The sequence below is a fragment of the Mesoplodon mirus genome, assembly GCF_964341445.2.
Source record: "Mesoplodon mirus genome assembly, chromosome: X".
NCBI lineage: Eukaryota > Metazoa > Chordata > Mammalia > Artiodactyla > Ziphiidae > Mesoplodon > Mesoplodon mirus.
The window spans coordinates 15,408,771-15,436,003 of record NC_138981.1 but is presented as its reverse complement, the minus strand read 5'-3'; the positions used below and the strand labels follow the sequence as shown (position 1 = coordinate 15,436,003).

The 27,233-nt window shown below is 41.1% G+C and overlaps 1 protein-coding gene across 1 annotated transcript in view; it reads left to right on the top strand.

Annotated features, from left to right (window-relative positions):
* LOC309796131 (ankyrin repeat and SOCS box protein 11-like) overlaps nt 1-26,460 on the top strand; it is a gene marked incomplete at both ends in the record, with an annotated part of 39,499 nt that extends 13,039 nt beyond the window's left edge. The window contains one exon of the mRNA XM_082609189.1: nt 25,853-26,460. Coding sequence (XP_082465315.1) covers nt 25,853-26,460 — 608 coding nt within the window. The remainder of the gene's footprint in view (nt 1-25,852) is intronic.
* Between the last annotated feature and the right edge of the window lie 773 nt (nt 26,461-27,233).

Sequence of the window (27,233 nt, the reverse complement as noted above, 5' to 3'; positions counted from 1 at the left end):
GTATGAAGGCAGTAAGGTCACGCCATCTGTTGCTCAGAGAAGAAAGGCTATGCCCAGTGGGGTTTATGTGAAGGTCTTCATGCTTTATATGCAGGTGGTGAAGGGTGGTGGTTCTGAGATTTGAACCAGTCTTGGCCCTGGCAGTTCTGAGATGAGTCATTTTGAGAAAGGCCTTGGCTCACCCTGAGCCCTGGTTTCTTCATCTGTGAAATGGAGACAAAAATGCTTGCATGCTATACCACTCCATTGGGTGTTCATAAGAATTAACAAGGTGCACATAAAAGCGCCTTGCAAGCTGTCAAGTGCTGTACGTGATCCTACAGGTGATATTTCCTGATAATGAAGAGATGGTCCTGTAGAATCAGGAGAGTATAAAACATCAAACTGAGAGTTGATTTATTAATAACATTATTGGGGAGCCAAAGTTTACTTATTTGTAGGTTTAAGGTTTGTCTGGTAGAAAATTATTTGATTGTTTTTAGAAGTAAGATGACAGCACTGATTTATTTGTCCAGTACCTTTGTTGACAGTGGTGGGATAATATTGGAATATTTTGAAGGTACCTTCATCCAGGTATTTTGGATAAAGCAATGATTATGCAATATAGAATGGTTATGAATTAATTGTTAAGTATAAGGAGGTAGAATTATTATTACTCATGTTTAAAGAAATGAAACCAACAAGCAAATATTTAATGATACAAATTAGAGAGAGTCAAGCCAGAAATTAATGAGATGTAGTCGATACAGGTTTACAGATTGCTGCTTTTTAAAAAAGATTTATTTTTTATATTTCACAGATTGCTGCTTTTTTTTTTTTTTTTTTTTTTTTTTTTTTTTTTTTTGTGGTACGCGGGCCTCTCACTGCTGTGGCCTCTCCCGTTGCGGAGCACAGGCTCCGGACGCACAGGCTCAGCGGCCATGGCTCACGGGCCCAGCCGCTCCGCGGCATGTGGGATCTTCCCGGACCGGGGCACGAACCCGTGTCCCCTGCATCGGCAGGCGGACTCTCAACCACTGCGCCACCAGGGGAGCCCTCACAGATTGCTTTTTTTTTTTTTTTTTTTTGCAGTACGCGGGCCTCTCACTGCTGTGGCCTCTCCCGTTGCGGAGCACAGGCTCCGGACGCCCAGGCTCAGTGGCCATGGCTCACGGGCCCAGCCACTCTGCGGCATATGGGATCTTCCCGGACCGGGGCACGCACCCGTGTCCCCTGCATCGGCAGGCAGACTCTCAACCACTGCGCCACCAGGGAAGCCCACAGATTGCTTTTTGATAATGATTTCTTTCCATATGGTTTTGGTATGGGATGCTTACGGGTGATAAATGGGGAACCGTGCCAATGTGATGCACATGCACAAGTTTATTTCAAGATTCATAACTTGGGGCTTCCCTGGTGGTGCAGTGGTTAAGAATCCACCTGCCACTGCAGGGAACACGGGTTTGAGCCCTGGTCCGGGAAGATCCCACATGCTGCGGAGTAACTAAGCCCATGCACCACATCTACTGAGCCTGTGCTCTAGAGCCCGCATGCCACAACTACTGAAGCCCTTGTGCCTAGAGCCCGTGCTCTGCAACAAGAGATGCCACCGCAATGAGAAGCCCACGCACCGCAATGAAGAGTAGCCACCACTCGCCGCAACTAGAGAAAGCCTGCATGCAGCAACGAAGAACCAATGCAGCTTAAAATAAATAAATAAATTTATATTAAAAAAAGGATTCATAACTTGCCTTGCTGGCAAGTTATGAACTTCTAAGAGCTTAATTTGAACCTGTTCAGTCTATTGCCTGTTTCAGACTTAGAAGACTGTAAATAAGTCTGATTTAATCTTCAATAACTGTAAAAAAGCCATAAGGTGGTGGAGGGTAGAGTAGGAGTTGTAACTGCAGAAGGGGTCCCCAGGCCAGGTCTCCACAGATACACATGTGGTGAATTTGCCACAACCCATGTTCTGAGTGTCACCATTGTAGCATATGAAGTCCAAGTTTATCAACTTACAGAGTATTGATCTTTCTCTCTGGAGTGGACTCACATTATCCCTACTTATCACCTGATATTTAAGACCTAAATGCCAATTAATTAATTTTCAATGAGAACTATAGTTACCAAGAAGCCCAGAGTTTTCTAGTTAACATAGGAGAGGCCAAATTACAATCAGAAAATTGTTTGGTGACCTTGGTACACACACAGGTATCACCAGTCATCTGATTGGAATGTGAAAGTATTTATCAATCAGATTTCTTGGATGCAGGAGAAAAAATCCTCTCTTGGCTCACCTAAGCAGAAAAGGAATTTATTGGAAGTTCTTGGGTAGGTCACAGAAATGATGGACAGGCTGGAGAACCAGGCTCAGTAAAATGGAAACCAAGAGAGGCTGTAAGTGGCGAACATGGCAGGGCATGCTGTTGTCTCTTTAGGGTGTCGCTGTTGTCCCAACTCTGAGCAGTTAATGCTGCTGCTACCTGTGGACTTGCAAGGCTGATACTCCTGCTGGTCTTCTGAAAATGCTCACACCACCGTGTGTAGCTTCTCAACTGTCTCTGCGTCTTTGTTTCTCTCCTTCGAGATCCAAAGACCCAGGTAGGAGCACTTGGTCACTGAATTTAGATCATGTGCATCTACACACCTGGCTGAATCCTAAGAGAGGTAGTGTATGGCCCCAGATCCGTGCTTCACAAAGCGTAGTCTGCAGACTGGTGCCAGGCTATGGACTAACTGTTTTTATTGTGTGATGAAGCAAAGAACGTGTGCTCGAATATTAATCAATTTAGTCCTTTCTCCATCAAGAAAATTTGGCTCTGGAAAAAGTGTCAGCCTAACCAAATAGTGTGGTGCTAAACAGAGCAGCACTTCATGGTGGGAGGACCTGCCATCAGAGGGTTCGCCACAAAGGGAAGGGTATTTGGTAGTCCTGTAATCAAAAAACAACAAATGTTCACCACAGGTGAGATCAGACTGAGTAAGCCTGTTGCCTCCTACTCCAGCCTAGAGACACACCAGGAATGTGTGAGTCCTATGGGTCTGGACACACTCTCACCTGGCTGGTGGTTGGGCGTGCTGATATTGATTCTGCTGCTACTTTCTTTTCTACAGGGTGGTATCTAGCTGCCCTCTTGGGAAGCAAGAGGTTGGGGAGATAGCCTTATGTCCATCTAGGTTGGCTGGTTGCTATTCCTCCCGGTGATGGTGAGCCAGTGCTCAGATGACTATTGAGCGGGGTCATCGTCTGTCCTTTCTGGGTCCTGTTCTTTCTGTCTTCCCCCAAACAAATACAGCATCCTATGGAGGTGTGAGCAGTTTTTTATTCTGTGGTTCAGGAAATGATCTCAATGTCTAGAGCTGGGGGATGGTGTGAGATGGGGAAGGATTGAGATCAAGTGCTGTGACCAAGGCTTCCTTGGTCCTTTGTATTATACATAGAGGCAAAGTCCTCACTGTCCAAGCCTTTGGAGTACGTGAATGTCCCCTTGTTCTCTAGCTCTCCCACCTCTCAAGTCCTCTCTCTTTAAGAGCTTCCACCTTGATGTGCCCCTTTCTGGCACATGCCCAGGGATTGCTAACCCTCCCTGTAGAATAATAAAGCCCCTATCTATTCTTGGGAGTTTTGAATTCAAACCTCCCAGTAGTCTACTGTATGTGAAGACCTTTTCCCTCCGCTTCAGCTGGTACTGCAGTGTGGGAAGCTCTGGTTTTATGAATGGGGTGGGCAAAAAATGGCAAGCTACAGATGATTTCCCTCTTAGGTTCCTAAGAATTGAACACCATTCGTCACCTAGGGCACTAATCGCCTTCCAAAGACGATTTGAAAATTGCATGGTATTGGCAACATGGCTTTGGAGCTAATCCTTAACATGCTAGTGTTCTATTCAGTGCTTACCCGTCTTGAGCTTCAGGCTGCAACTTCCCCATGACAATGATAATGAACGGCACTGCAGTGACGTTTTTCTCTAAAGTTCAGTGTTCTTCCTACCTCTAACCCTGACGATGGAGGGAAGGGAGTGTGGGGAAGAAGTTTCAGTTCAATCCACCTTATCTTCCCTCTCCCTCTACAGCTGACAATACTCCATTTCACATAGATACTTTGACCTTTAATCAGGTTATAGACGAATCTTGTGGTCTGAGAGCAATTCTCTGTCACTGAAATAAGCTACAGTATTTTGATATTACAGATTAATCTGAGCTGCTTACCGTGTACCCCACCTAGGTAGTAAGGATCATTATACATTTGTCCACTGCAATTTGAAAAGCTCTGAAAAATGCATGTTTAATGCTATGGGCTTGAAAGCAACAAACATGAAAAAAGAAAGGGAGGGGAAAAAAAGAAAATGAAGGTAGGAAGGGAAAAAAGAGAGAAAAGGATCACTTAAGTCTAGAGAGTGAATGATTATTTCTGTACCTTTTCAAATGTTAAGTGGTGGGTAGGTTAAAATAATTGGAATTTTGTGGTGTAATTATTTGCAGTAAAATGGTTAATATCCTGCCTCTGTTGGTGGACTCATGCCATAATGATTCATTTTCCTATGAGGAAAAGGACCAGAGATCTATTAACTTTAGTCCCATTAGTGCAGCCTCCTTCCAAAGGGATTTGCATTGGTGAAGGGGAGAATTTTTTTCCTGAGGCATTCTGAAGACAAATGTGTTTTGGACATTCACTGATTCCATTAAAAAGTGATGTTCTTTAGCTTCTGTGTCCCATGACTCCAGATTCAGCGGGCTGGATTTCGCTGAGTTGATGGTTTTTAGCATTATGAGAAAGAAAGCACAGGAAGTGACTGTAGGGGAAAGGGATGCTGAAGGAGAGGGGATGGACGAGGGAAGGAGAGTACATGAGGGAGGAGAGGAGGACACGCACCATTGTCACGTGGTAGCAAAGCTTTCTGATGTTTCGCATTTATGGGACAAAAATCAATGAGTTAATAAGCAAACATTTAAAGGAATATGGTGCATAGAGCAGTGTGTGTGTGTGTGTGTGTGTGGCGGGGGAGTTGGAGATGTTAAAATAGAGACACAGGCAAAATTACAACAGAATATTCTCTCTATGGTAAATGTTAAAGGCTAAGTAGAAACAAGAAGTGTTAAGAGCCCTGAGAGGTTAGTCAAGTCACATTGGAGGAGTTAGACCTTGGTTAGACATTGCAGGATGGGATGATAACGTCAAGAACTGTAGCAGGTCTGGAATTCTACCCTTCCTGAAAAGCTAGCCCGCCACAGTTCCATGGATGCTGGCAGAGCACGTAAGATCCCGAGAGCAGAGACAGGGGACTTGATGGCACACAGCACAAAAGCAGAATGAGCCAGGTTTTGTTTTTTTTTTTTTCTTATTTTAAAAGAGAAATTTATAGAAGGCATAATAGGGGGAAATAAAGAGACCAGGAAGTACAACTTGTTCCTGACACAGTAGAAAGTAAGAATCCAGATTGGGTTTTGACACAGCAGATGTGGCCCAGACAATGGGGCTGCCTACACACAATTCTCTCTTCAAGGAGGGCTGGCTTCCGGCTCATTCCTTATTCCTCTGCCATGGTTCACTCCTGCTCGCCTCGGTCTCTGATTGCTATTGAGAGCCCTAGTTCAGCTGCTACATGAAACATAGTGAATGAGGGGTTATTACCTAAGGGACTGTTCTCTGTCAGGGTCACCTTCCCTCAGGCCAGTGACATCCAGTACTGTAGCCATGAACTTCATGTGGCTAGTGAGCATCTGAACTGTGGCTAGGCGGATTGAAATGTGCTGTAAGTGTAAAATACACACGGGCTTTCAAAGACTTAGGGAAAAAAAGGAAAAGATCTCATTAATAATTTTTATATCGATTACATGTTGAAATAATATTTTGGATAAATGAAACGCATAATTAAAATTATTTTCGCCTGTTTCTTTTTACTTTATATGTTAAGAAGAAATGTTAAATTCCATCTGTGGCTTGCATTTGTGGCACACAGTATATTTCTATTGGGCAGTGCTGCTCAGGTGCATTTGAGAAAGAGGGGAGCCTCCCTTGGTCCCTCCTTGTTATCCTCCAAGGGCTGTGTGGCTTGATATGCCATTGTGGACCATAGCTGGGCGTGGCCTGAGCTGCTGATCTGCATTAAGGTGCAGTCTTCCTGGATATAACCCCACTGCTTCCTCTAACCAGAGTGTCCTCAGAGGGGAGAAGGGGGGATATGGTCAGGACGCACCTCCCCTCATGACCCTGTCCCTCACTGCCCTTCACAGCACCTGCTCACAAAAATCTGTAGGTGAATCAGGCTTTCAAAGGGCACCTTTGAAGGGTCAAAGATTACTAAAGGGAATTACAACCTGTGAAGGAAGGACTTTTAAACCAGAAAGCTGGGATTAAGATTCCAGGAACATCACGCTGTTACTTCACCACCAACCAATCAGAATAAGATCTATGAGCTGCAACACTCACCCCACATGTTGCCTTTAGAAATCCTTTCCTGAAAGCCATCGGGGGAGTTTGGGTCTTCTGAGGACGAGCTGCCCTTTCTCCTTGCTTGGCCCTGCAACAAACGCTATACTTTCCTTCACAACACAACCCCACGTCAGTAGATTGGCTTTACTGGTCTGCGGGTGAGCCCGTCCAAGTGCAGTTTGGTAACAACCACACGTACAGACATTTCCTGTTGTAGTTTGGGTTTTCCCCCAAACAGACGCCAAGGCAAGGATTTGGGTACAGGAGGTTTGTTTTGGAGATGATTCCAGGAAGAGAGACAGGGAAGGTAGAAATGGGGTACCGAGGTGCATGAATGAGCAGGATACCGCCGTGGGCAACAGAGGCTCAAACCCTCTGGGGACTTTGAGAGACACTGTGGCACAGTCCCCTGAGGAGTAAGAGTAGAGAGTAGGGGTCTTCATCTACCCACTCCTATCCTGGCACTTCCAGGATGTGCATGTGAGCACATTCCTTTAGTGGCCATCAGGGCAGTCCTGTAGCTTATGAGGGAATTCTCTGCAGGTGACCTCTGGGAAGGTCTGAGGGCTATGAGCAGGGCACCTTTAGTATCTGCTACATTGCCCAACAAGGTGCCAGACCCATAGCAGGTGCTTAATAAATGTTGATTGAATGAATGAATAAACACATCATTTAAGGACAAGCCTTAGTTCTCAGATTACAGTCAAAACTCGATGATGAGGAAGATAGACTTTTCCTTAACTGCCCCATGGTTGTAAGGCTGCTTCTCTTTATTTATAATAGAGTTAGCACCTCATTTTATTATGCATCCCCCCCCTTGCCTTCCTTTCTCCCCTTAGACCTGCCAAGAATGAGAAAAGGCTGAATCACTGATCCTGTTAATGACAACTCCTTTAGTTTCATGAAGACTGGAAATTAACTTACAAAGGCACAATGAAGTTCTTAGATGGGAAATTGTACCCTTCTCCCATCCCTGCTAGTGACGACTGGGGAGTTGGGTGGTGGGAGGACAGGTGTGTTCTTCAGTTACAGAGTTATTTATTTTGACATCTTTTCTCCCTGGTTTTGGTGCATTTTTACTGAGACTGAAAATACTGGGGTTGGCATGGAGGATGCAGGTCCTCAAATCACACGAATTGGGGCCAGATCTGCTGTGTGCGACGTTCTTGGTGAAAGGCAGTGCCAACATCATAGAGAGAGCTGATTTAGGAAGACATGAACTAGATGCACATGAGGGGGCTTCTCTGACAATAGATAAGACTTCCAGATATGTAGCAAAAGAGAAAAAGGATTATTTAACAAAAATTTATTGAGCATCAATTGTGTATTAGGTATTGTGCTAACATTATATGCCCACCTGTGATACAGTAAAACTGCATTAGTACTGAACTATGGATTATTAGTTTATTATCTGTCACTTTCTTAGGGACTAATTTGGGGGAAGCCAAATTTCACTATACCATGTGTAAAGTAGAAGTGTTAAAGGATACTAAAAAATGTTAAAATTGGGACCCATAACAAATATAAAATGAACACATACGAAATATCTATCTCATTAATTACTGAGGGAACCAGTAAGATGGTACAACCAGTTCAAAGGAGAATTAAAAGAATGCACATATAAAGGCAATCAGGAATGCTTCCAAGAATTTAGAAATAGATGCAAAACTAGTCAATATCTACTGGCAATAATCCCTTCCATTCCACTGAATTCATTTGCATTTCTATGGATGTGAATCATTTACATCATTATCATTTTTCTATAGTTCATAGAATTGTAAAATAGCTCAAACACTGAAAGGCACAAGCCCCTATAGAATCAGATAACCTGGAAAGATGCACCATCCAGACACCCGGAAAATACTTTTTTCCCCCTCCATTTCAAAGTCTTTCACAAGTTTTCCTGACAGAAGTAGAGAAATATTTTCTGAGCAGTGTATCAGGAAGCAGAATGTAGATTGCAGACTGGCTAAGTCTTCTGAATGAAAAGAAAAATGGTTTCTTGTGGCAACACTGCTTGCCACTCAAGAGATAAATGAAGAGTCATTTGGGATTGCATCTTTTAAGTACAAGAGTACTGATCTCAATGGGGGAAAGAACAGTCGAAGGGAAATTTGATGAGATTAGCACTGGGGAGAGGAATAGGATCAATTCAGCAGACAGCTCAGTTACAAAATGTTCAGCTACAGATCAAAACTATTAAGGGAAAAGAAGTTCATAAAACTTTCTTAATTTACATTTCCTAATTCAGATTTTGTAATGATTTTGACATGAGGTGGGATGAAGATTACTTTTACTTTTTATTTTTTAACAGCTGTGTTGAGATATAATTCACATATCACATAGTTCACCTAAAGTGTATAATTAAATTTTTTTGTTATATTCACAGAATGTGCAACCATAATCACAATCTAGTTTTCATCCCCCCTGGAAGAAATCTGGGTTGTATTAATAGTCACTCCCCATTACCCACCCCAGTCTGTCCTTCCCAGCACTAAGAAATTACTAATTTGCTTTGTGTCTCTACAGGTTTGCCTATTCTGGACATTTAATATAAATGGAACCATGTAGTATGTGGTGTTTTGTGACTGGGTTTTTCATTAGCACTTGCACCCATCAGTACTTCATTCTTTTTATTGCCGAGTAATATTCCATTGCATGGATGTGATATCGTGATTTATAAGAACCATATGTTTGATCTTCGTCTGGTTTCTGGCATAGAACTCTTAAAACCCTTGGAATTTCCTAAGTGATGAGAGTAACAAAGGTGTCTTTACTATGTTAATGGGGTGGCTTTTGGAAAGCACCTAAGGATGGGGGCTGGTTCCAGTGGAGCCAACTACGTGGTTAGAGGGTTAGAACTTTCAGTCTCACCCCTGACCTCTTGGGAAGGGAGTGGGGCTGGAGGTTGAATCAATTGCCAATGGCCAATGATTTAGTTAAACCATTTAGTTAATTTCATGCCTATGTAATGAAGCCTCCTTAAAACCCCAAAAGGATGGGGTTCGGAGAGTTCTGGGTTGGTGAACGCATGGAGATTTGGGGAGAGTGGGATGATGCTTGGAGAGGGCATGGAAGCTCCGTGCCATTTCCCTATACCTCACCCTATGCAACTCTTCCATTTGGCTGTTCCTGAATTATATCCTTTTATAATATTCCACTTGGCTGTTCTTGACTTATATCCTTTTATAATAAACTGGTGATCTAGTAAATAAAATGTTCCTCTGAGTTCTGTGAGCCGCTCTTGCAAATTAATTGAATCCAAGGAGGGGGTCATGGAGACCTCTGATTTATAGTCAGTTGGTCATAAGCACAGATAACCTAGGCTTGCAGATGGTGTCTGAAGTGGGGGACAGGGGCATTCTTGTAGGACTGAACCTCTAACCTGTAGACTCTGAAGCTATCTCTGGGCAGATAGTGATGGAATTGAGTTGAATTCTCAAACACACTGCTCGTGTCCAAGAATTGCTTGGTGCTGTGTGGGAAACCCATCCAGACACACACGTTGGAAGTGGTCCAAGAATACTGAAAGGGTGGATGTACCAAATCTTTAACCATTCATCAGGTGATGGACATTTAGGTTGTTTCCACTCTTTGCTTATTTTGATACAGTGCTGCTATGAACATTTGTGTAAAAGTTTTTATGTGGACATATGTTTTCATTTTTCTTGGGTATATACCCAAGAGTGAAATTGCTGGGTCGTATGGTAACACAATGTTTAACTTCCTAAAGAACTGCCAAGCTGTTTTCCAAAGCAGCCATCCCATTTTGCATTCCCACCAGCAGTGTATAAACATTCCGATTTTTCCACATCCTCTACAACACTTGTTATAGTCTTTTTTATTATAACCATCCTAGTGGGTATGAAGTGATATCTTATTGTGGTTTTGATTTGCATTTCCCTGATGACTAATGACGTTGAACATTCTGTCATGTAGTTACTGGTTACTTGTTTGTCTCCATTGGAGAAATGTCTGTTCAAATCCTTTGCCCATTTTTTAGATGAGTTACTAGTCTTTTTATTATTGAGTAGTAAGAGATTTTTACAATTCTAGATACCAGTCAGATATGTGATTTGCAAATATTTTTTCCTATTTCATGGGTTGTTTCACTTTCTTGATGGTGTCCTTTGAAGCACAAAATTTTTAATCTTGATGATGTCCAACTTATTTTTTTCTTTTGTCGTTTGTGTTTTTGGTGTCATATCTGAGAAATCATTCCTAATCCAAAGTCATGAAGATGTACTTATATGATTTCTTCTAAGTGTTTTATCACTTTAGCTCTTACATGTAGGTCTACGGTCCATTTTAAGTTAATTTTTCTGTACAGTGTGAGGTAGGGGTCTAACTTCATTCTTTTGCATATTATCCCGGAACCATTTGTTGAAAAGACTATCTTTCATCTATTGAATTGTCTTGGAACACTTGTAAAAAATCAGTTGACCATAAACGTAAGGGTACATTTCTAGACTCTAAATTCTATTCTGTTAATCTGTATATCTGCCCTTATGTCAGTACCACACTGTCTTGATTACAGTAACTTTGCAGTAAGTTTTGAAATCAGGAAATGTGAGTTCTCCAACTTTGTTCTTCTTTTTCAGATTGTTTTGGCTATTATGGGTCCCTTGCATTTCCATACGAATTTTAGGATCAGTTTGTTAATTTTTGCCAAAAAAAAAAAAAAAAGGCAGCTGGAATTTTGATAGGGAGTGCGTTGAATTTATAAATCCAAAGATTACTTTTAGGCTTAAGTGAAAAGATTTGCCAAACTGATTGTTTTTTTCATATGTGAGCATTATCCATTCTCTTGCAAACTGTTAATAAGTTTATTTTACTTTATTAAGTAAAATAGACATGTTAAAACCTTTGCTGATAACACATTGACATTGATTTATTTATAATCCACATTTCACAAGTGTGTTAAATCTCCCATCCTTAGTTAGTTTAACTTTTAATAGACTAATTTTATAGACTATGTACAGAAAGGCAAAGGATGGGTAGGGGGTGATAAGATTTGTTATAGGAAGTAGTGTAACACAGACTGGTAATAAACGAACCTGTCTTTTGACTGTATATTCATGTTCTTATGTGCTTCATCAAGCACAAGATGTTAAACAGATTGGTAGTTTTCATTGAGCTTTTGCTATAATTATGTAAATGGATATAATGAATTTTAATGCCAAAAATTGTTTTCAGGGAAATTAAATTGCTTTTTTATTCAGATGTTATGAAATTGGGAAGTGCTGTTTTAATAAAGATTATTTTGAGTGAACCCATTATAATCACCCCAAACTCTAGAAAAGCAAATGTGCTTGAATGAAAAAAAAAGTAGAGTTACTTTTAAGAGTCTAGAATTATAAACCCAGAGGATATCTCATGTATAGCTGTGATTGTGCTTGATTTCATAAAGAAATTGCCAGATCAAATAATTAAGATGCTATAAATTAATCTTGAATATAAAAGCAGTTAATTCAGGCATAAATCTTAAAAATATTTTCCACAAAACTGTCAGTAATGATCCTACCAAGAGAATGAAAGACATTCAGGCCACAAAGACAGGCTCAAAATGCCTGTGACCCAGACTGGTTTGGATTTGAAGCAGGCAGGACCTCCAGGAGCTATACAGAGAGGAAGTGGGGCACAATGAACCAGGCAGGACATGGGTTTGTATACGTGACCCAACAGGAAAGAGGGATTAACACCTGCAACATGGTGCCTTAAAGAAACCACAGATTTGAAGTGAGTTGACATTAAACTACTTACAACTGGCTGGACTTTTGTAATCAGGGGGAAAAAATGTTAAAATCTTGTTTTCCAAAAGGTAGAGCCATTTGATGTTGTGCAGCTGTGAAGTACAGGAATACCATGGGGGCATGGCAGCATGAATGACTGGAAAGAGGTCTCATTCCTATAATTAGGAAGGTGGTGTGTTTTGCTCGGAATGGAGCTCCAGTTCAACAGTGGCTTAGGAAGTGAGGCAGTGGGTCCATCATGCAACTTGTTCAAAGGAATTCTGTCAGTTCTGGTAAGGAAAGCTGTATATCATGGCATGTGGAGGCCAAGATTTTCCCAAGCGTATGTGGCCTGTGGTGGCTCATTTTGTTCCTACTCCTCTTGCTGGTGGTGACAAGGTTCCTCATGAAGTCTTACCTTGGACATGACTAGATGGTGCTGAAAGTATTGGCACATTTAGCTGGCTTAGACAGGGGTTATATTTCTTACTGGGATTAATAGAACCAGAATGAAACATTGTTCACTCATTATTAATTGAAAAAACACACAGTGGACACTACAGTATACTTAGTCCTATGCCAGGATTTGGAGATGTAGCAATGTATGGGACTTAGGGCTTCTGGTCTGGTGGGGAGACCTACATTTGTAGGGGAAAACTTGCCACCCCAAAATGTCTCTTTGGCATGTGGATCATTTTGAGGTGAAAACAATCAAGGCTCAAAAGACTCAGGAAGAGCTTTTGACCTTCCCCCTAGCTGCCTAAAGATCGTAGATAGAGGACCTGTTCCAGGAAGGGAGCTATCTCCATAGATAAATGTAATATGAACTAGGTGTGTAGACAGGGAGGAACCCAGCAAAGTCTGTTTGTTAAAATTCTTCTCTCTGTCCCACTGTCTCTGCCTGGCCCAGCAAACATTTGTTTATAAAACGTTTGCTTTTCCATCTCCATGTCAATTGCCTTCCCCCCACTTTGATGTCCAAAACCCATACCCCCAAAATCCTCTTTTGTCTTTAGCTGAAGATGGTATTTAAGGGTTTCAGCTGTTTGGGCAAGTTGCTCAGTTTTCCTGGGTCTCTCCCATGTATACATGCTATTAAACTTCTGTTTAATTTTCTCCTGTTAATCTGTCTCATGTCAATTTAGTTATTAGGCCAGCCAGAAGAACCTAGAAGGGTAGAGGAAGATTTTTTCCTTTCTGACACCAGATTTCTGGAAGAATGCTGCTATCATTCATTGAGTGAAGGATTAAGGGAGGAAGAATAAGTTTTGGGGGATAACGAATTCCACTTTGGAGATGATGAGTTCGGGAAGCCTGTACAGCATCCAAGTAGAGATACCTGGTAGGCAGTTGGAAGGATATCTGAATCTAAGGAGAGAAGTCCAAAGGGGAAGTCTAGATTTGTGAGTCAGCGTTTTACAGATGCTAATTGAGGTCATTGAATCTCTGGAGAATCCTTTCATTTTAGTGGTGACATCTGAAGAATGCTATTGTCTGAATACATATTGCTCTCACATCATTGAATTTACATTTGAAAAGCATGAATAAACTTGCTAAACACATTCAAAAGGAAATCATCACAGCAAATATAGACATAGGACATTTTGAAAGTAAAATTTAAAATTCATGTCAATAATAAAATCCAAAGTATCTTCAGAATCAAAGAGGAAGTTAAAGCATTAACTATATTAAAGGAGTGATACAGATAAAATGGTCAGAGTTTCTGAACTCAAAGTAAGCTCTAATGACTTTGACTGTTCTTATGGGAATGATGGGGCATAACATTTGAAATTGAAACTGTCTGGAATGCATGGTTGAGATCAATATAGAACACTCAAGTAACAAAAGGACAGTTCAAACATAAAAACTAGGAGAACTAAGAGCTTATCTGGGATACAGATTTATTGATATCCTTGACTGAGATGGGTTGAATTGATAAACAGATCTCAGTTTCCTATGGCAGTATAACAAACTTCCTCAAAACTTAGTGGCTTAAAACAACAGCAAGTTAGTATTTCTCATGGATTGTCTGAGTTGGCTGGGCTCCGCTGGGTAGTTCTTCTGCTAGATATGGTGTTCCTGTACTCAGCAGGGAGCTCAGCTGTGGCTGGAATGTCTAAGACAGTATCACATACGTGTCTGGCCTCAGGTGGAATGGCTGGGGGATAGCTAGGCCTCTTTCTTCTCATTTAGTGGCCTGGCCTGAGCTTTTTAACCTGTCAACTGATTCCCCAAAAGGCAAAAGCAGAAATTACAAGTCTTGTTAAGGCCTTAAAGTTCTTGTAGTTCTTAGGAGTACTAGAATGTTACTTGGGCCAAAGCAAGTTACAAGACCAGTCTAGGAGAAAAGGGATCCACCTCTTCATGGGAGGAGTGGCATGTGTGTGCAGGGATGGAGGGGATTTTTGGTGGCCATCTTTGGAAATGATCCACCACAAGAGTTGATTTCTCTTTTCAGCTGGGCTGCACGTACTACAGTCTTCTGCAGGACACTCTGAGCAGGATACTATGCTTGGTCCTCACTTCCAGGTGAATGCTAAGAGTTCCTGAGGGAATCGTAGTACCTATAACTTTTAATATATTTTGCCGAGCAAGTCTACTGAAAGGGAAGTTCATAAACACTTTTAGGGCCTTTTCAAAACAGACCTTTTCCACTAGTTGTTACCTAAATTTCTCTCTCCTTTTCCTTTCTCTTAATGTTTGTCAGCTTTCTTTCATAATCTTAGTCTCTAATAAAGTTAAGAAAATTGTTGTATTGTGAAAGTCTATGAGAATATCTTTCCCAGGTACGTGCTAGGAGTGTTGGGGGCCTGGGAGTAGAGGAGGATGAGTACATTGAGAGGGTCATTTCAAGGGCGGCAGACCAAGTAGTTTTGGGCTCGTATGCTCTATATCACTTACTGGGTGCTCAAGGGTGCTGGTCACCACTGCCCTTCTTTGGGTGTGAAGTAAGTATGTCCCTCCGTCAGGAACCTGGATCTTAGCAACAGGCCTCAAGCAGATAAGGGAGGTTTGAAAAAGAATAAGGTTGGATTTGTGAACATTGACATTTTTCCTGGTCGCTGAAGAACACGCAGAGCTTGATCACCACAGAACTTAGGGTCAGACGAGTAACTGGGAAGAATGGCTCTCAGATGAAAGTATGACATTCAGGCATTCACAGCCTTTGGTCTTTGCCTGCCTGCAACAGAGTTTTTAGCACAGACTTTGTGATATCTGGGGGGGGGGGGCGGTGGAGGTGGTGATATATGGGATGGTTTGTGGGAAAGAGAAATAGTCAAGGGAGCAGGATGGTGGAACTGGATGGCATGGATGAGAGAGTAACTTCTCAGGTTAGATAGAGAAAAGCTCCTGGGAATTTGGGGATGCTGAAAATTGGAGAGAAGAGAGGGCTTTAATAAGAGTTGTATGCTCTGTATGGAGTTGGACTCCCTTATGTAGGGATTGGGGTTCCTGTTTGGAAGGTGCTCCTTAAACAGTAGGGCCCCTCAGGCTCACTGCTCCAGTGGCATTACTTAGCCTGGGGAATTTTGGAGCCCAAATCCTTACTTGGGAAATTGACTCTTTTGTGTTATTCTTACCTTTTTGTTTTATTTCTCTTAGTGATTGCTAATGTAATTTTGGAAAATGTCAATCTATCTCCACTCTGCATGGAAATACAAAGAAAAAGATTTTCCCTGAGTTGCTTTTCAGCTAGAGTATGAGGGAGAAGGCTACCTCGGGGCAAGGTGCAGAGGCCATCAGAATGAAGGAACAGGGAGTGAATACAAAGCTCAGGGCTGAGCAGGTGAATTTCTTATCACAGTTAGCAAGAGTTTTTCTGTGCTGTTGAGCGTTTTATCTGAGTGCTGTGTTCTTATAGCGATAGTTCGCAGCTGCAGCGAGGTAGACTGTGTAGTTTGAAAGAGTTGCATGTGTGATGCTGATATTCTCCTCTCCCCCCTCCCTTCATATCCAGTTGCACCATGGATTTGCCACTGACTCAGAATAACATTTAAGCTCAAGCATCAAACACTTAAGAACCTTCTTTTTTTTTTTTTTTTTTTTTTAATAAATACTGGTGGATAAGCAGTCAACCCTCTCAAGAGTACTTTCTTTTTTTTATTTATTTAATTTTATTTTTGGCTGCATTGGGTCTTAGTTGCAGCACTCAGGCTTCTCGTTTCGGTGCAAGGGCTTCTCTCTATTTGTGGTGCGTGCCAGCTCCAGAGCGTGTGGGCTCTGTAGTTGTGGCACGCAGGCTCTCTAATTGTGGCTTGTGGGCTTAGTTGTCCCATGGCATGTGGGATCTTAGTTCCCTGACCAGGGATCGAACCCGCGTCCTCTGCATTGGAAGGCAGATTCTTAACCAATGGACCGCCAGGGAAGTCCGTAAGAACCTTCTTAATGTGGCTCCCCAGACTGTACCTGGCACTGCCTCCCAGCTGAACTCATGACTGTGGCCAGATCAGGGTCTCTTGGACGCCAGGCCCCTCGTACTCCTTCTCAGTCCCACTGCTCAGCAATCATGTGCTTGACCCTCCTCCTTCAGACACTGCATATCGAAGGTTTTCCCATTCTTCAGGGCCCCCCTCAGGTCCTTCTTGTTTCATGGAGCTGTCCATAAATGCTCCAGCCACACTGGTTGATTGGACCTTGTTTCTGAATGGTAGTTAAGCGGAGCCAGCAGTGGGGAGAGAAGGCTGGGAATGTAGAAAAATAAACAGATTATTTTATGTGGAAACCCATCGACAACTTCCTATAGTTTAGTTAATCTAGTGGCATCAGTGTTTTGGACATAGATTCCCAGCGATTTGAACAATTCCCACTCCCCCACACCCCAAACAACTTCTGAAATCCCCTCCCACCACAATTTTCGAAGTTTCTTAATGAAGGGAATGTTATGTAAATTGACCACATGGCTATAACAATCCGTTTTCACTGCACCTTATCAGTGTTGTTGGTCCCAACAACCTTGGAGAAGTCCATTTCAAAAAGTGTTGTGGACCATAACTATATTCATTATAGATAGACTACAGATTTGGCTTTCCTTTTACTTCCCTGACATTGATGAGAATTGTTGAAAATACTGCACATCCTAAAGCATCTTATCTTAGATCCTCTCGGTAGGGTGCAATATGGTGCATCTCTAAGACTTCGCTTCCAAGGGAGCCATTAACGTCACTGGATGCTACAAAAGTTCTTTGACTAAATTTTGAATGGCTTACCATCCCACAATTCATTCATTCATTTAACAGATAATTATTGAGCATACCACATAATCAATACTCTGCACTATTTGTTGTAGACACAAAGATAAACAAGGCACAGCCTCTGCCTTTAAGGATCCTACACTATAATGGTGGTAATATGATATGCACACAAATAACCATAATATATATGTGGAAAGGAATATAAAGTAAAAAGGAAAATGTGCTATAAAAAATGCTTAGTTAAAGTTTTTGGGCTGACAGATCACCACTGAAGACTTGACACACTCTTGGTTTTGAGACACCACACTTTTGTGGTTTTGCTGCTCCCTCTCTGTTTTTTCTCTGCCTCTGCAGCCGCATCTTCCATCTGATGTTGGAGTTCCCTTAAGGTTCAGTTCAGACCCTCTTCTCTTCTCACTGTATCCTTTCCTCCTAGACAGTCTCATCTATGCCCACGGCTTCAGTCCATGGGCATAAGTCCGTGATGGGAGGGCCAAACTTAACCAAACTCATGATCATCGATCCTGAAGCTCATCTTCTAATGAATGACACCACTGTCCATCCAGTTCCATAAGCCAGAAACCTATGAGTCATCCTGGCCCCTTCTCTCCTTCATTCTCCATTCTGGTCTATTATCAAGCCCTACTATGTGTATCCTCTAAATACCTCTCAGATCTGTCTCCTTTCTTCTATCTCCACAGCCAGCTTCCTAGATCAAGCTAGAACTATCACCCAGATCAATGTGCTAGACTCGTAAATGGTCTCCCAGTGTCCACCCAGGTCCTTTCCAATCCAGTCTCCACAATGAAGCCCGTATGATCTTTTCAGAGTGCAAATTTGATAACATCATCCTTCCACTTCTTGACTTTCAAGTTCTTCAGTAACTTCCCATCTCTCTGTTAAATACCACAAAGTCTTATATAGTCACGTTCTTGTCTACCTCTCCACTTCATCTCAAACTACTTCCTTATCATTCCCTGTGTTGCAGCCACACTGACCTTTTTGCAGTTCTCTGAAAACACCATGAATTTCTGTAATACGGTCGTTGCACATGTTGATCCCCCCCCCACTGTCTTATAAATCTTCTTGGTTTTTTTTTTTAATTAAAAAAAAATTTTTTTTGGTTACGTTGGGTCTTCGTTGCTGTGCGCAGGCTTTCTCTAGTCGCGGCGAGTGGGGGCTACTCTTGGTTGCAGTGCGTGGGCTTCTCATTGCTGTGGCTTCTCTTGTTGTGGAGCGTGGGCTCTAGGCACACGGGCTTCAGTAGTTGTGGTGCACGGGCTCAGTAGTTGTGGCACATGGGCTTAGTTGCTCCACGGCATGTGGGATCTTCTGGAACCAGGGATCGAACCTGTGTCCCCTGCATTGGCAGGTGGATTCTTAACCACGGCACCACCAGGGAAGTCCCAATCTTACTTGTTTTTTAGGTCCCAGCTCAAGTGTCACTTCCCCAAGGAAGACTTCCCTAGGTTACCGTCTTTTACACCCACTGCTTTACAGTAGGTCCCCTACATACGAACCTTCAAGTTGAGAACTTTCAAAGATGGGAACGTGCTTTCCCATGCCCAGTCATGTAAGGCGTGAGTGAAATTGCATCTTGCCCTCCGTCTCCTACTGCTGATGATCCTTCAGCTCTACCATATCCCACCTCCTCTCCCTCCTCCAGTCAGTAACTCTTCTTGCCTGTTCACTCGATGCCAGCCCCTGTATGCCAGCTGTTGTACTGTACTACTGTACTTTTCAAGGTACTGTACTGTAAGACTAAAAATGTTTTATTTTTTGTGTGTGTTTGTTTTTTATGTATTTGTGTTAAAAGTATTATAAACCTATTACAGTACAGTACTATATAGCCAATTGTGTTAGTTGGGTACCTAGGCTAACTTTGTTGGGCTTACAGACAAATTAGACTTACAAATGCGCTCTCGGAACACAACTCATTCATACGTAGGGGACTTACTGTACTTCACAGCACTCATTCTAGTTGTAATCATATATTTATGTAATTATTTGACCATGAGCCCCATGAGAGCAAGGGCCAACTGGCAGGGTGCGCAATAAATGCTTGTTGACGAGCGTGTAGCACTTGGTTTTGGAGACGTGGAGATAGGCAGAGAGGGGAGAGGAAAGGTATCTCATCCAGGTAACAGAGGGTCATTAAAGATCCAGAGACAGGAAAGTGAGTGGGATCATATATATTAAAGCAAGTCATGTTAAAAGGCTATTCTTAGTAACTCTTTACTCAAATGATATCATAATCACTATTCAAATAGTTGCATGATATTTCACTGTAATATATATATATATATAATTTCCCCCATCATTCCCCTATTGGATAATTAGGTTGTTTCCAGCGTTTTCATTAGCATAAAGAGTACTATAGTGAACACATATATATATTTGTATGCTATTTTCTATAGTTTGTGCTTTTCTCTGCTTGACCCCATGAGTTACAAGCAAGCTATTTAGGACTTCTTTAGGGCCACTTTTGCTTAAAAAAAGTCTCTATAGCACCACAAAACCATAAATACAGTGGTTGGTCAGTAAAAATTGCTAACTTTATTGATTAATAAGGAGTTACTACACTTAAACAGCCATCTCATTATGAGTCTACTAAGTGTCCTAACATTTTGAAAATGTGCCAGGTGTATTTCAAGAAGTCAACTCAGAACTACTGGGCTAAAGCAGGAGGATACATGGGAAGGACAAGAAGTAGCTGAGTAGGTGGAAAGAGTCAGAATGAGAGAATGAAGTAGACACAGGGCAATGGTTAATAGTAATTAGTAAATATCAAAAGCAAATAAGGATAAGACATACTTAATGCAGTGCTAGAGGTAAGGTGGGCAAAGTGAAAGTAAATGATCCAGTGATTCTTCAAGAGCTGTTTGATCAAGTTGACTGGAAAATAAGACAACAGTGTGCTCTGTGAGCTACATCATAAAGATGAAGGTCAAAGACTGAAAGCTGTGTTTAAAAATCCCCATCAGTTTCACGGCCAGCAGACAATGAGTGATCAACTGAATATCCACAGGCAGTTCAACAGTCATCCCTGTCAAAACCGTTAGCCATGAACCTTATTAAACAATGAGGCAGTCACCTTTAGCAAACCGCTTGTCCAAAAGTAAAACCAGCCATAGATGGCCACGTATTAACTTCAGCAGTGCTTGACTTTTCTCGTAGTTGCAAGACAACATTCATGGAAAATGGAGGAAAGCCTACTCCACTGTGTATCAGTCCAATAGCCCTCTGTTCTGAACTATGTGATAAGAAAAGCCCTGGACTCTTGTTCGAGTTTTTAAAACCTCAGGAGATCATACTGGAGTGGTTAAGACATACCTATTTGTTCAATCTCATTTCAGAATTTCTGGAACCATCAGATAAGTGCAACTTTTTTTCCACATTATAAACAGTAAATAATTTTTTCCAATTATAAAGATGTCACATGATTATTGAAAAAAATGAAAGGTATAACAAACTTCGGAGAAGCACTATCATCCTCTACCCCACCATAATCAATCCAGTCATCCAAGGGCCAAGCCACCAAAGAGCAGCATACATTATGAAAACCATGATCTAAGCCAAACAAATAGAGTCTTTGATAAAATCAGGCCAGTAACTTCCTGTTTTGTCTAAGCTCCAACTTACCCCTTTCCTTTCTCATCCTGTTTACTAAGTCTTGAATATCCTTGACTCCTTTCTTCCCTTCCAAATCTCCTCCTCCTTGACTATGCTTATCTGGATTGATTTTTTTTCCTTCTCTATTATCCGCTAAATTCAAGAATTCATTTCTATAATGTCTTGTTTTCTAATTTTTTAAATAATTATGTCTTATCTCACCTTACTCTTTAAGGGCAGAGGAAATCCATTACACAGTTTTTATACCTGTCCTAGTAAGCAATGAACAGCCAGACACATAGTAGGTGCTAAAGAAGTATCTAGGGTTAATGCCAGAAGTGTTTTAGCAAATAGTTGCATGGGAAGATGTAATAGTCAAACCATCCAGACCTATGCACACACAAAAAAACTATAGCTGCACCATCCAGTATGGTAGCCACTAACCATAATGGGCTCTTGAGCACTGGAATTGTGGCTAGTGTGCATTGAGATGTGCTGTACATGTAAAATACTACACACTGGATTTTGAAGACTTAGTATACAAAAAAAGAATATAAAATATCTCAGGATTTTAAAAGTTGATTACTTGTTGAAATGATAATATTTTGGATATATTGAGTTAAATAAAATATATTATTAAAATGAATTTCACCTCTTTTTACCTTTTTAAATGTGCTACTAGAAAATGTAAGATTACATATATGGCTTGTTTTATATATATATAAAACAAGGGCTATCCTATATGGCAATAAAATGTAATGTTTGAGGTCATTCTTTCCACAGGGCAGAAATTCATTATATTTCTACTAGACAAAATTAATATGCATTTCAATGGAGAGCAATTAATTTGCATTACTTACAGTTTTCTACAACTTCTACCCTTACAGAGTTGTAAAATAGCCTAATCAATGTAATGGCAGTCAATCAAAGGTGCACACCCCTATAGAATTAAATAATCCTGGGAGGGTCAGCTGGAATATACCCAGCACTCCACTGAAAGGACATTCAGTTATCTTTTGCCCATTTCCAAGTCTTCAACAAGTTTTCCTAAGAGCATCTTTGTATATTCTTTTGTTACTGTCCTAAGTGATTGTAATAGGATTATTTTTTCTTTTCTAGTTAATATGGACAAAATATATTTGCAAAATGCACACTTAAGCCAGAAACCAATGCTTTAGGAATTATGAGGTCCCCAATAATAAAGTTAAAATGTTGGGAATAAGGCAAATATTTTTGGAAATGTATAGAATAGAATCAAACACATTTGGATGATTGAAAATATTAGAATTAAGTAATAGCATTTTGTCATGATCCCTTAGCTTATCATACTGTTGTTGAAGGGAACACAATTATAATTGAATGGAAACCAGATTCTTTTCTCCTTTTTAATTAGCTGGAAACAAAACCTGGCTGTTGGTTGACTGGATTTAGTACAACTTTTTCATTCCTTATTTTTGATTTTTCAAAGTGCTATTTCTTTTTAAAGGAAATTAATTCTTCTTCTGTTTAAATAAAAGGACTTTGGAGACAGACTTGGAAAAAACGGTGGAGCACTCCTTTTACAATTCTGTATTTATTCACTTTGCTATGGAGATTGGCAAAAATTAATTAGTGGATGTCTGTTGAGAAATGGAACCCACAGCCTACGAAGTACGTAGGAAAAGTTGAACTTTTTTTTTTTTTTTTTTTGGCTTAAAAACAGAAATTTATTTTCTCACAATTCTAAGAAGCTAGAAGCCTGAGATCAAGGTGTGGGCAGGGTTGGTTTCTCCTGAGGCCTCTCTCCTTGGCTTGTAGATGGCCATCTTCTCTCTGTGTCTTCACACATGGACCGCTTTGTGTATATGTCCCTGTCCTAATCTCTTCTTATAAGGACACCAGACATAAAGGATTAGGGCCCATCCTAACAACCTCAGATAACCTTAATCAGCTCTTTAAAGACTCTATTTCCAAATACAGTCACATTCTGATCTACTGGGGGTTAGGACTTCAATATACAATTTTGGAGGGACACCATTAGGCCATAACAGTTCATCCTCTGGCCCCCCAAAACCATGTCCTTCTCACATGCAAAATACAGTCACCCCATCCCAACATCCCCCCAAATCTTAACCCATTCCAACATCAACTCTCTTTTTTTTTCACACACACACTCTATTTTATTTTTACAAGAGATAAGTCAACTGACACCAAGCATTGTAAATGGATGACCACAACAAAAGCAACAATGATTGCAATTACCAAACACGAAACAGACTCACACTGTGTCATAATATTGACATTCAGTCCAGGAATCCTCCACTGTAACAGCTCCTTTACTTTGCAGTGAAAATTGATCTGTATATTTTTTGCCTCTGAGTCCTTGTGGGACTTTTTTTTTTATTATTATTCAAACAGAAAGTCACAAAAATTATAATCATCCTCATCAGTTCAGTCCCAGGTAATTAATTTTTTTTATCTTGATCTTTTGTTAGCACTTTTATGAATTCATCAGTTTTCCATTAGAGTTCTGAAAATGCTTATTCATTCAGTGCAGCAGTATAGTCAGTTAACAGAAACCTGTACTTCTCAGAGTCTTTTCCATGAATTCCTTGAAGATGAAACCCTTTTATAGGAACATTTTTGCAAAAGCATCAGAGTACACCCAGAACTGTCTGTAAATGACAAAAGACTTAAAAATGACCACAGTTAAAGATTTCATGAAAGTTCATAATAATGCAATTGACAAGGAAATTTAGTTATTTATGAGATATACATTTTAAAGTAATAACTAGAATTATGACTTATAACATTAACCAGAACATACAAGATTTTTAGAAATTTCATGTAGTGTCTGAAACATTTATATTAACATATTTCCATACAAATAACCCAAAGAAAGTTTAGCATTAGTTGTTTTTTGTTTGTTTGTTTGTTTATACTGCAGGTTCTTATTAGTCATCAATTTTATACACATCAGTGTATACATGTCAATCCCAATCGCCCAATTCATCACACCACCATCCCCACCCCACCGTGGTTTTCCCCCTTGGTGTCCATGTTTGTTCTCTACATCTGTGTCTCAACTTCTGTCCTGCAAACCGGTTCATCTGTACCATTTTTCTAGTTTCCACATACATGCGTTAATATATGATATTTGTTTTTCTCTTTCTGACTTACTTCACCCTGTATGACAGTCTCTAGATCCATCCATGTCTCAACAAATGACCCAATTTCGTTCCATTTTATGGCTGAGTAATATTCCACTGTATATATGTACCACATCTTCTTTAACCATTCGTCTGTCGATGGGCATTTAGGTTGCTTCCATGACCTAGCTATTGTAAATAGTGCTGCAATGAACATTGGGGTGCATGTGTCTTTTTGAATTATGGTTTTCTCTGGGTATATGCCCAGTAGTGGGATTGGTGGATCATATGGTAATTCTATTTTTAGTTTTTTAAGGAACCTCCATACTGTTCTCCATAGTGGATGTATCAATTTACATTCCCACTAACAGTGCAAGAGGGTTCCCTTTTCTCTACACCCTCTCCAGCATTTGTTGTTTGTAGATTTTCTGATGCTGCCCATTCTAACTGGTGTGAGGTGATACCTCACTGTAGTTTTTGTTTGTTTGTTTGTTTGTTTGTTTTGCTGTATGTGGGCCTCTCACTGCTGTGGCCTCTCCCGCTGCGGAGCACAGGCTCCAGACGCGCAGGCCCAGTGGCCATGGCTCACGGGCCCAGCCACTCCACGCATGTGGGATCCTCCCAGGCCGGGGCACGAACCCGCGTCCCCTGCAGTGGCAGGAGGACTCTCAACCACTGCGCCACCAGGGAAGCCCCCTCATTGTAGTTTTGATTTGCATTTCTCTAATAATTAGTGATGTTGAGCAGCTTTTCATGTACTTCTTGGCCATCTGTATGTCTTCTTTCGAGAAATGTCTATTTAGGTATTCTGCCCATTTTTGGATTGGGTTGTTTGTTTCTTTAATATTCAGCTGCATGAGCTGTTTATATATTTTGGAGATTAATCCTTTGTCCATTGATTCATTTGCAAATATTTTCTCCCATTCTGAGGGTTGTCTTTTCGTCTTATTTATGGTTTCCTTGGCTGTGCAAAAGCTTTGAAGTTTCATTAGGTCCCATTTGTTTATTTTTGTTTTTATTTCCATTACTCTAGGAGGTGGCTTTAAAAAGATATTGCTGTGATTTATGTCAAAGAGTGTTCTTCCTATGTTTTCCTCTAAGAGTTTGATAGTGTCTGGTCTTACATTTAGGTCTTGATTCCATTTTGAGTTTACTTTTGTGTATGGTGTTAGGGAGTGTTCTAATTTCATTCTTTTACATGTAGCTGTCCAGTTTTCCCAGCACCACTTATTGAAGAGACTGTCTTTTCTCCATTGTATATCTTTGCCTCCTTTGTCATAGATTAGTTGACCATAGGTGCGTGGGTTTATCTCTGGGCTTTCTATCTTGTTCCATGGATCTATGTTTCTGTTTTTGTGCCAGTACCATATTGTCTTGATTACTGTAGCTTTGTAGTATAGTCCGAAGTCAGGGAGTCTGATTCCTCCAGCTCCATTTTTTTCCTTCAGGACTGCTTTGGCTATTCGGGGTCTTTTGTGTCTCCATACAAATTTTAAGATGATTTGTTCTAGTTCCGTAAAAAATGCCATTGGTAATTTGATAGGGATTGCATTGAATCTATAGATTGCTTTGGGTAGTATAGTCATTTTCACAATATTGATTCTTCAAATCCAAGAACATGGTATAGAACATCTAAAGACCCGTCACGTTCCAGAACCCTTACCCGCGGTGGGGTGCGCAGGCCTGGCCCCATCGGCGCCTATATTCTTGGATGGTCGGAAAGACACTGCTGGTTACCCCTCTCTTCAGCCTCTATATCCCTGTGCCAACGTTCAGATAAGGTCAACGGGGTGACAGTTCACGGAGCCACGCCCCTCTTCAATGCTTGCTGCAGTGGCAGCGCTGCGTGCGTCAACGTGCTGCTGGAGTTTGGAGCCAAGGCCCAGCTCGAGGTGCACCTGGCTTCACCCATCCACGAGGCAGTGAAGAGAGGTAATAGAGAGTGCATGGAGATTCTGCTGGCAAATAACGTTAACATTGACCAGGAAGTGCCTCACCTTGGAACTCCCCTGTATGTGGCTTGCACCTATCAGAGGCTAGACTGTGTGAAGAAGCTTCTAGAATTAGGAGCCAATGTTGACCACGGCCAGTGGCTGGACAGCCCCCTCCATGCTGCCGCGAAGCAGAACAGTGTGGAAATCATCCACCTGCTGATAGACTACGGGGCTAACCTCAAGTGCAAAAACGCTCAGGGCAAAAGCGCGCTTGATCTGGCAGCTCCGAAAAGCGGCGTGCAGCAGGCGCTGCTGCTCCGGGAAGGCCCACCTGCTCTTTCCCAGCTGTGCCGCCTGTGTGTCCAGAAGTGCTTGGGTCGCACCTGTCATCAGACCATCCACAAACTGTATCTGCCGGAGCCACTGGAAAAATTCCTCCTATACCAGTAGTCCCAACTGTCCACAGGAAGATACTTGGAAATAAACAGGTCGTTGTACCCTGCTGTACCCAGGGTACCTAGTGTAGACACCCAACAGCTAGACTCTCAAATGAGCTAAGCTAGTTAGAGCACATCCCTGATGGACTGGCACACGTGGGGAATGAAAACTCCTGGTTAGTTTAATGTTCTCTTTAACCAAGGGGCAATCAGAAACTTTTCTGTTTTTAGCTCTCGTTGTTAAGAAACTTAAAAAAATTGTGAAGTAGGGTGAAATTAATAGGCTGTTTTTCAAGATTCATGATCTTCGATTATCTAAGGATCACCATTCTGAATAGCATGTAGACACATATAAATCTGGGTGGATAAGATTTGGATGAATATAAGTATTCCAAGATGGGTTCCTGATTTAGTTCTTCCCGTCTTCCCCCTTTCTTTCTTTCCTTCCATGAATAAACCTCTGGTAAAATTTAAAAAAAAAAAAAAAAAAAAAAAAAAAAGAACATGGTATATCTCTCCATCTGTTTGTATCATCTTTAATTTCCTTCATCAGTGTCTTATAGTTTTCTGCATACAGGTCTTTTGTCTCCCTAGGTAGGTTTATTCCTAAGTATTTTATTCTTTTTGTTGTGGTGATAAATGGGAGTGTTTCCATAATTTCTCTTTCAGATTTTTCATCATTAGTGTATAGGAATACAAGAGATTTCTGTGCGTTAATTTTGTATCCTGCAACTTTACCAAATTCTTTTTTTTTTTTTTTTTTGGTGAGATGATACCTCATTGAGT